General features: G+C 40.8%; 2 protein-coding genes across 2 annotated transcripts in view; one reads left to right on the top strand and one right to left on the bottom strand.

Moving 5' to 3' along the window:
* Positions 1–393, bottom strand: part of LOC119418476 (echinoderm microtubule-associated protein-like 1) — a 14,714-nt gene extending 14,321 nt beyond the window's left edge. Inside the window, exon 1 of the mRNA XM_037685764.1 lies at positions 223–393. Coding sequence (XP_037541692.1) covers positions 223–340 — 118 coding nt within the window. The 5' untranslated portion in view covers positions 341–393. The remainder of the gene's footprint in view (positions 1–222) is intronic.
* fermt1 (FERM domain containing kindlin 1) overlaps positions 1–10,598 on the top strand; it is a gene marked incomplete at its 5' end in the record, with an annotated part of 928,370 nt that overhangs the window by 109,476 nt on the left and 808,296 nt on the right.

Below are 10,598 nucleotides of genomic sequence, written 5' to 3'. Positions count from 1 at the left end.
TATACATATAGATATATATATCTGTATGTATATATCTATATATATATCTATATGTATATATCTATATATATATCTATATGTATATATCTATATGTATATATATTTTTTAAATATCGTCACAATTAAAAAATCCTGCGAGTCTTTTTGACAGTTTGGAACCAAAGATGATGTCAAACTCCAGCTGCCTCCGACGGCTCCAACAGTCACTTGGTCCAGGTTTACCTGTCATGAAGTCGGTGTCCGGCACCGACAGCGAGTCGCTGAGAAAGCTCCCCTTCAGCGAGGGTCTCCTCTGCAGGGTCTCCTCCATCTCCACGCCGTGGTCCAGCAGCTCCTCCATGATCCTGACCAACCAAGTCCTCCTGATCCTGGGAGTTCTCCCAGAACTTCACCTTCCCCTGCTCCAGCTGTCCCCTCCCTCTCCTGATGTCCTGTGAGGAGAGTGATGTCACTCACAGGACAGATTAGGGACACCATAATCCTGCTGAAGCCGCGGGGGAGGACGAGACGACCGAGGGAGACTCTGTTTCTCCTCGTGAGTCGACAAGTTCAGAAGGGAGGAAAGAAAAACTTTCATAAACAGAAGGAGGCGTTCAGTGACTCCTCCTGACGAGTTCGGAGAAGAAAACACCTCTGACCGAAGAAACATCTGGGTTTGAAGTTGTGTGAAAAGCTGCAGATAGTCTCCAGAAGAGCTGACGTCCACAGCTCCACTGGGAGGACGAGGAGGTGCAGGGATTAGAGAGCAGGACTTGATTAATTAGTCATCAGGAGGACAATAAGCCGGAGGTGGTGATTATTAGATCAGCAGTTTGTGGGGTTGGTTTTGATGGAGCAGGTGTCTCCGTCTGCTGATCGGTCAAAAGACCTTCATTCCCATGGAGACAACCTCCTCATTGTCCTGAGCAAGGAAGATGAACAACGCTGAGCACAGAGATCCTAAGCTTATCGCCTGCTGTTGGAAGCTAAAGGGCGATCGTGTTTTTATGTAGGACCTTGGCCAAACATCCCAAGAACCACCTGATGAATTCTAACTTACACCTTGGATAAAGATTAAAAAAAGAAAAAGACTTTTGGAGTTAATCTGTTTCAAAATGGCTGCCACGGCTTAATAACTTTAAAAGAAACGATAAAAACCGTCATTTTTACAGATGTTGAGCTCAAATTTGGGGTGGCAGTAGCTGAGGCTGATCCCCCGCTCATTTTCAGAATCAGAATAATCTCGATTATCACTGCACCGAGATACAGCGAGAACACGTCCGTACAGTCGTCCAAAAGATGGACGGGGTGCACGTTGCTGCTGCGATGATAGCGCAGCCTCTTATCCTTTTCAGATACTTTTTACATAGAAAAGCGGAAAAAGCCATGATGAGAGGATAGAGGTATTACACAAAAGATCTCTTCACATCTTCTCCTATCAGGACACGATTGAAGACATTAAAAAAACCTCTGCCAGCAGCACGTTTATGAACACGTTACAGATGCATTGGATGACAAGATGCTCCATGAAGCACTAACAGATAATCCAGTGTCTTGATGGTCAGCACAGTTATGACAAGCCTCCACAGAAATTGATGTCGGCCTGTTTTCGAGGCCAACAGGGGGAGTCAGATTCAGATAAGACACAACTGTTGATTTTCTTCAGGCAGACTGTTTTTCTTGTCAGCCTTGAGTCTTACTGGTACTTTCAAGATCCAAAATGGTCAGATTAGGGTGCATTCTACTGGTCCGTGCTTACGAGCCCCTCCAAGGCCAACATGCTGGGGAGTCCCAAAGCCGCAGGTGGCCTGCGATTCTCACAAATCACTTCCATCTTACGGTTTAGCTCATAAATCAGCTGATTTAGAGTCCTCGTAGCACGAACCAAACTTTCACAAGGCAGGCAGCCTGACGAGGGCCAAATTAGCTGCGGCCGTCTTCTTTGTATGTTGATAGACCAGACGATTCCAAAAAGCAGGAAACCTGTTATCATAAATCCAATTATATACAGTATGTCTTTGGCAGCCTCCTGAGATTCTTAGCGGGGCATGAGGGCTCTCCAGGACCCTGTCGCTTTGTTGAAAAGATTTTGTCGATCGCGTTGAAAGTCCAGCTGATCAGATCCATGACAGCAGTTTTAGTTTTGGAAGATGTGTAAAATAGGAGCTCCGATACACAGAGAGCAAAAAAAGCAGAGCAGGAGAGGGAAGAGAATGCGTCCGCCTCGTACGAGAGCGAGTGAGGAAAAGAGTGAGGTTTCAGAGCGCACTCGATCTGCCATTTCCTATTATGAGTCAACTCTGTCTGTTAGTAAAATATCTCAAGAACCACTGGATTCTTTCAGAAACACATCAATTGATTCACTTTTGGAGTCAATACAATTCAAGATGGCCGCCTCAACAAACTGATTTCAGATCTTCAGTCCATTTTGCAGATAATGTGCCGAGATGTGGTGTGGTAGTAGCTGAGAGTCATTCACAACACACACTCTGAGCACTAACGGGCATAAGATCTTAATATCTCGAGCTCCTTTCATTTTATTGTTTTTCTTTTTACTGCCAGAATTAATTTGCATCTTCCTGCATTTCTGTGTACGCAAATATTTGTATTATTATATCATTTGAGTAAAAGTGCATCGTAAAAGTCATTCCTGGGCAAGCGGACGTTAAGAGCTGCTTCACTCAGTCTCATTCTTTTAGTAAAATGTGTTCTGAGTATTTGAGCATATTTATAAAAACTGTAAAGGAAGCAGTAAAACTTGTGACACGTCTCTCAAGAAAACGGCTTCAAAATGTATTTATAACATGTCAGCATCATGTGGTATATTTAAACTTTATTAATATTTTTATTTGCTAGAAAATCATAATTTTTTCATTAAAATAATTTATTATTGTTCAAACCTGTATTTATTCCTTTAAATAATACTTAGCATGTACTTGTATTTAATAATTTTTACATGTTGTCTGGTCTTAATTTAACTTGTTTAAGCCTGACCCATCAAAAAAAAACAGTCAGAAAATTCAAATTTTTTAGAGTTTAGATGTTTATCAAGTCTTGAAACATGGTCCAAAATAAATTAATATTGCTATATCATTTTGTTTATGACATTATTTTTGTCTCACATTTGATACGGCAGGCTTTTCCTAGAATTGTTGCTCACAACAATGTGAGTTGTAAATACAAAAACAATTTTTGCCCACAACATTTAGAAAGTATCGAACACTTCAGGCAATGTTTCTGTTAGTTTTTTTCACATAAAACTTTTTACAGCCGTTCATTTCACAGCGTGGTAGGCACCAAAACAGTTTCTGTCCTTGTTCAGGCAAAGATGGACCTTACACTTTTTACAGTAGATGTGTGAAAAGTGATTGCCAGTGCAGTGCTTTGCATCTTTGTCAGGTTTCCCATGTTGTAAAATGATCGATGCCGTCGTTTCTCACATGAAGAGGCACGCTGCAGCTCGGTCTTTTACCGGGTGGTGTTGGAGTCGCTGCTGGAGAGGAAAGTTCTACCACACTTGATTTTGACCTTTCCTGCACTTGTGAGAGAAGTGCCAACCGAAGCCTGGAACCTTCGCAGAGCCATGTTTTTTTGGGGGGTTGTAGCTTCAGCTGATCTCTTCTGTCGAGGTTCCAAGCATTGATGATGGCTACTGTAACGTGTGCCACCAGATGTGCATGTACCATCGTCGGGATCTGAAGCTGAACTTGTAAAGTGCAGATCACATATCAAGGAGATCAACACCTCCCATGAACTTGTTATATGTTTCAACAATGGCTGGTCTGGGAACCATTATATGAGTTTTGGATTTGCGATCCCAACGTTTCACATTTCCCACTGGTTCAAGACCAACAAATGAGGAAATCAGCTTCACTGCTTTGTTGTCACACCAGCTCACAATTATGTTGTTGTCCTGGTTCACTCTGAAGTCCATTGACCCTCTTCCACTCTTATTCAATTCTTTTTCATCCCTCATGATGCAATCTTTCATCCTGTTCATGTGGTTTGTGCCAATGTAATGGAGTCCTCTATCTATTAGGTGTTGGACCAGGGGAACTGATGTAAAGTAGTTATCTGCAAAGAGCTTGTGATTAATCCTGCTGGAAGTGTAGATGTCACCTTCAGCACAACTTCTCCTGTATCACAGACATCAGACTTTTCCCTGGTTGGATTTTCTGCACCTTGGCAAATATCAAAGTCGTAAAGAAAGCCACTTTGTCCAGCACGTCCCCACAACTTGAAACCCATTTGTGAGGTTCTGCAGGCACGTAGACGAGTAGTTGAGACTTTCCCTTGAGCGGTACCATCATTTCAGCAGCAGCATGGCGTTCTTCAGGGGGAATGCAGAGAAACTGTTCTCGTAGTTTTTGCAACCACGGCCTGAGCTTCCACAGTTTGTCTTTTTTTGCATCAGATGCACTGAAATTGTCCTGAAAGTGAATTAGGGTCAGCAATTTCAGAAACCGATCTCTAGACATCACATCACAAACTGCAGGAAGCTTTGTTTCCATCAACAGGCTCTCACACAGAACATCTGTACGAGCCCCATATGCAAACACAAGAACCTGCTCCAGCTGTTTTGCAGTTGTGTTTATTGACTTGCCCTCTTTTAGAACACTATACATGTTTGTTTGTTCTGCGATCTCCTGGAGCATTTCATCTGTGACAAACTGCTTGAAGTACATGTATGGTGTCACCTGTTATCTGTGCCTTCCTCAAGACTGGCAACGAAATCGACAGATGGAGCTTGATATTTTATTTTTCTCCCATTTGTATTCTTTCCTTTTGACATCGGCCTTCCCTGATTCATTTCTGACTGTGTCCAGTGTTGTTGTTGGGACCTCAGCTTCCATGCTTGTCTGGACTACACTTTGATCCTGATGTTCTTCCTCATCACTGCTATCTGAACTTCCTTCATCTTGCACAACCTGGGGAGTCCAGTCCTCATCATCATCCTCATCATCTTCTCCTAGCTGCTCTAAGTCACTTGAATTCCCATCTACTATCATGTTGATGACATTTTCAATGTACTTTCTTTTCCTCTAACCTGTTTAACATCTAAAGTACAAAAAAACCTGGTCAAAATGCCATAAAGATGAAAATAACTAAGACTATTGTAGAATATTTGTTATAGTGAAATAACCAAAAAAAACTGAAATTGCATTTAATGATAATATATAAACAAAATAGTTTGTGGCTGTATTGTGGCAGGCATGACATAGATTACTTTACAAAAATGTTGCATGACTGTTCAGTGATGAAGCACCTTATATGCCTGCAGTACCAAATATGATATACACATTTTAACACGATTTAACTGCAATAAAATTATGACTCTCATGAGAGAAGACTTTTTGAAAAAAGGAAAAAGAGCTGTGTGACTGCCTGCAGTGCAAAGATGCTCCAGCAGAGGGCAGTGTGCATGTCTCAATTATACACAACCGGAGAGTTTTGATCACGTTGAAAATAAATACGTCACGGAAATTTATGTAGCAGATATGATACAAATGGCGATAAAGGCTGAATGTTTCTGAAGCAGTCACACTGTTGTGATCCATTTTGCTTCCATATGTTTTGGGGGCGATTCTCATTCTGCAGTTTTGAAGCTATTTCAACAAATCATGTCAAAATGTTCGGCTCGTTCAAAACAATCCTGCTGTGACTTGATATTGATGCAAATTTAGCTTTTTGAAATAGTTTGCCTTTCTGCCATTTTTTTCCTCATAAAAAATGAATTGAGCTCATTTTACATCCTTCATGTCTTTAGATGTGTTTACAACCTTTTACTGCTCCTTTCACATTTTGTTCTGCTTCAGCTTCTTTCTGCAAATTTAAACTTTTGTTCAGCTTTCAGCTGTTTTGTGTGCCTTTCATATTTTTTCTACAAAACTGCAACATATTTATGCTTATTCTAACTTCTTTCTGCTCATTCCAGCTTATTTATGCAAGTTACAGCTTTTTCTACTAATTCAGCTCAGCTGTTTCATGCTAATTTACGATTTTTCAGATAATTCCACATTTTTGGCACTCATTTAAACTTTTTTCAGCCTAATTCAGCAACAATGTGCTCACTACTTCCTTCTTTCAGTTTCATCTTCCTTCTGCTTTTTAGCTACATTTGAGCTGTTTTTTTGTGCGCATTTAAACTTTTTTCAGATAATTTCTACTTTTTTGTGCTCATCTTTCAGCTTAATTGGACAAATATGTTCTTTCTGTTTTCTTATGCTAATTTAAGCTTGTTCTACTTTTTCAGCTGCCTTTTTAGCATTCTTAGCTAATTTCAGCTATTTTCAGATAAATTCAAGTTTTGATGGTAATTTCTGCTACTTTCAGCCTCCTGTCAATTTCTTTTTGCTAATTTCAGCTTTTTTCTGCTAGTTTCAACTATTTCTGCAGCTACTTTTTCCTGTTTTGTGCTAAATTTAGCTTTTTCATCTAATCCCACTTTTTTTTAGCTCGTTTCAGCTCCTTCCACTTCCTTCTGGTAGTTTAAGCTTCTTTCTGCCTTTTCACCTACTTTTCAGCTATTTTTAGCCAATTTCCTAACTTTTGTGCTCATTTCTGCTCATTTAAACCAAATTCAGCAAATATGTGTTCTTTATACTTTCTTCTGCTAGCTTAGGCTTGTTCAGTTTCAGCTACATTTCAGCATGTTTTTAGCTAATTTCAGCTGTTTTTCCAGCAGGTTCTTCAACAAGTATTCACGCTGCTTTCTCACAGGAAATGCAATTTATCTAGTTTTAATTTGAGACTCCTTTATTCCCATGTTGTTGCACGTTTTGTTGTCTTTTGGCTGATAAATACCGTTCATTGGGAAGAACAGTGCTCGCTCTCGGTACAACCAAAAGAAAAGGTTGACATTTTGTCCACAACTTACAGACACAAACTAAAATATGAATTTCTCTGCAGTAAGAGCATTGTACCAGGCAGGAGGCTCATCGAGCAGCGTCTCAGTTCAAACTGTGTGAACAGATTTATTATTATGACACAATGTTTTATTCTTCTGGCTGCTCGTGTTGTGAGGTCTGAACAGGGACAGAATAATGGCTTTGGTGGTGGAGAACATGGGGGAGGGTGGGTGGGAGTTAATTTATTCATATAAACAGATTATCCTCGACTCTGTGTCCCGAATTAAAACTTTTAAAAAAAAGTAGAAATTAGAAAATATGACACCAGTCTGAACCTGGTCTCACTGCCGCCCTCCTGTGGACACTCTGCAGCATGACACCCTCCACTTGCTGCCTCTCATCTCTCACCAGGAAGTCCAGTTTTCACCCAGAATTAGAGGTTTTAATAAGTACGAATCACTTGTTATCAGGGCTTCTAACCAAAGAAATGTTGAGAAAAAATAAAAACCACACAAACTCGTTTTCACAAAGAAATTTATAATCTCTCTAATGTTACATTAAACCAGTTGGGATGATACATGCTTTGAATCAGAATAAAACAATCCAACAGGTCTCCAGAGAGCATGACAGAGTGACGAGTATCTGATTACACACACTTCTACTCCCCAAAAAATACAAAATAAAAATCTAAGCTCTATCCCCCACACTTGTGTTTTCCTCCAAACGTATGAAAGTATATGCCGACAATAAGCATCGATACAGGACATGGAGAAAGCAGGAATCTCACGAGTTGCTCGAAGGTTTTCATTTCGTCTAACCGGGTCCGAACTCGCGCCTCCGAGCAGAAACTTTCTGTCCATCAGTGCAGCTCGGCCTTGTTGCCATGGAGATCAGCCAGGCAGCTGAGCCCATGCAAAGCCTGCAGGTAATCAGGTTACACAAACGATAACTTACAATCTCATCCATGTTTTGTTTCAAGGCTGGCCTGCACTTGAGGGGGAGAACAACACGTGGCTTAATGAGCTTTCCGGGAAGTTGTTGCATCTTCCTCATAACCGCGGAGGGTTCTGAAAGTTTCTGCTCAGCCCACGACGAGACGAGCTGATCAATGCTCAGGTGAGAAAAAGGACCACCGACATCGCCGATGACCTGGCACCGAATTTCCACAAAGTCTTAAATAAGTGTTCACACCCTTTAAACTTTTCTACATTTTGTCAGGCTACAACACACAGTGGGAGACAAATTATTCATATTTTTATTTTATTTTTTATATGTATCCAGATGAAAGTCGGCGTACATTTGTGTTCAGCTCCCTTTACTCTGATGCAGAGTTTTAAATGTTTGCTTTAACGCACCTGATTTGAATGAATGAGCGATTAACAGGCTTCTGCAGAACTTGGAAGAGCAGGGAAAGAAGTCAAACATGCAGGACGGTGGCCCTTGAGGGCCAGAATTGGACATCAAAATCCAGTGATGCCAGTTTCCATCAGATGTCACCAAATTAGTGTGTAACTAATCTTTAAATACAGCTGTTGTGTGTCGGCCGCAGATGTGCGACAATGATCAAACAGCATCATGAAGACCAAGGAACAAACATAACTGATCAGGGATAAAGTTGTTGAGACGTTTAAAGTAGTATTTATGTTATAAAACAATATCCCAAACAGAGCTATGTTCAATTTGTGCTTAAAAATAGAGAAGTTCAGGCAGAACTGCAACACGGCTGTCCACCTAAAGTGGGCCAGGCAAGGAGAGCATTATTTATTATTAAGCTGAGCTTTCTGAAAGAAACTGGTCATGCTGGGTTTTAGTTAGAGGCGTCAGAGTACAGAGGGCTTACTTTTGTGTTTTATTCGTACAAAACTTTGGAAAACCTTCAAAAGTATGGAGCACGTCAAACTCAAAAGCCACGGGCCACATCTGGTTCCTCAAGATGATAATTTAAATGTAAAATATTGTATATCTGCTCATTTTTTCTTAAAAGAAAACTGATAAATACATCATTTAGTACAGACTTCTTATGCCAGCTGGTTAACTTTGAAGCCAGAAAGACGGCTGGATCGTTCTGTCGTTATTGATCCTGATGAAACAGAATGTCAAGTGAGGCAGATTCTTGTTCCTGAAACTGCAAACAAGAAAAGATCTCAGGCGTCTGACTCGAGTGAATGCATCAGCTGGAAGTGGACCGTGGCTCGGACAAAGGTTTTACATTTTGGCTCCTTTAGTACACGATGTCCAACCATGGTTCTTGAGGGCCACCATCCTGCATGTTTCACGTGTTTCTTTGCCCCAGCACACCTGATTTGAGTCAATGGGTGATGTCCAGGCTTCTGCAGAACATGAAGAGGTAACCATTGAGCCAGGTGTGTTGGTTAGTGGCCCTCCAGGACCAGGACAGGACACCCCTGGTATATCTTATAAAATCCCAGTAAAATGGTTTGAAGTTTGTGGTTGTAACGTGAGGAAACAGGTGGAAAAGTTCAACGGGTGTGAATACTTTTTGTCTTCTGTTTTGTATAGTGTAATTTGGAGGGGGGGGGGGGGGGGGGGGGGGGGGGGTGCCTTAAAACAGGAAGTCAATGAAAGCTCAGGTGGCCACGCTGCTCTCCTCCCAAACTGAACCTTTACTGTTCTGTCTCCAAAATATTCCTTTCCTCAAAGTCTCACATCAGAGTGGACAATACATTTAATCATAGGGAACCTCCTGTCTGATGGGGGTCTCGTCTTCACCCCCTAACGTCATCATCATCATCATCATCATGATCATAATAATAAACATTTACATTTCCGTCACTAACCTCACTGATTCTAAAGCTACAAATGAACAAAGTATTTCTATCCTGGAGCACAAAGACGCAGGATAAAAGCTCACTGATTAGATAAAGTATTTCCAAATAAGTTAAACCGACATCGTCAAATATTCTACTTTTCTCCATTTAAATATTTTCTTTTGTCTTACTTTAAATATAATTATTAGAGATCTTGCAAATATACTACACTGTGCATTGGCTGTTTGTTTAGAGTGCCCGGTGCTTCCTGATTCAGATATGTACACTTCATTAGAGGGAAGGTCGTGACGGCGTCACGTCCCTTCATTTTTTATTATATATTTATATTTCATTTGGTCAAACCTCATTTAACACTGCGACAAGTTCCTTCTTTTTTTAATTATTTTTTTTTAATTACTCTGAAATGAACTAAAAAATAATGCATATTCTCTTCTCGATTTGTTAGGCTCATTGTCAAAAATAGAAAATCTAGAAAATATATTGCATATGCCATCTTAGGAAATCGACATAATAAAATATTCTTCGGAAGGAGAATAAATATATGATCTATTTGAAGAATCGGGGGGGAAATTGTCAGGATTTGATTTAGTTTGGGTTGCACTGCCCTGAAAGAGGGAAAGTCAAAGATGGCTTTAAGAGTGTGGAGAACTTTTACGGCTTCTTAAAGAAAACGTGCGCTCACTGCTGCGCAGGAAAGCAACCAGGGGACTACTCCACTTTAATTTATTTTACTAAACTCACGTTCCGACTCCACTCGAGTGAAAACACTTGCAGGTTAAAAGGCAAAAAGGAAGAGCGTGGTTTGAAACCAGCCACAGCTCAGCTTAAAGTATCAACCCCCCCCGCCCGCCCCCGTTTATCCACATCTATCACAGTGCTACGTTTGTCCTCACAGCAGCTCAGGACGCCGTCCGGACGCCTTCTGCGAATCTAATCACATCAACGCACATTAATATAATTATATGTCCACAGAAGCGTGACC

Source organism: Nematolebias whitei, chromosome 12 (genome assembly GCF_014905685.2).
Source record: "Nematolebias whitei isolate Nwh7 chromosome 12, NemWhi1, whole genome shotgun sequence".
NCBI classification, from domain to species: Eukaryota; Metazoa; Chordata; class Actinopteri; order Cyprinodontiformes; family Rivulidae; genus Nematolebias; species Nematolebias whitei.
The sequence above is the reverse complement of the archived record's forward strand: the minus strand, read 5'-3'. Positions and strand labels throughout refer to the sequence as shown.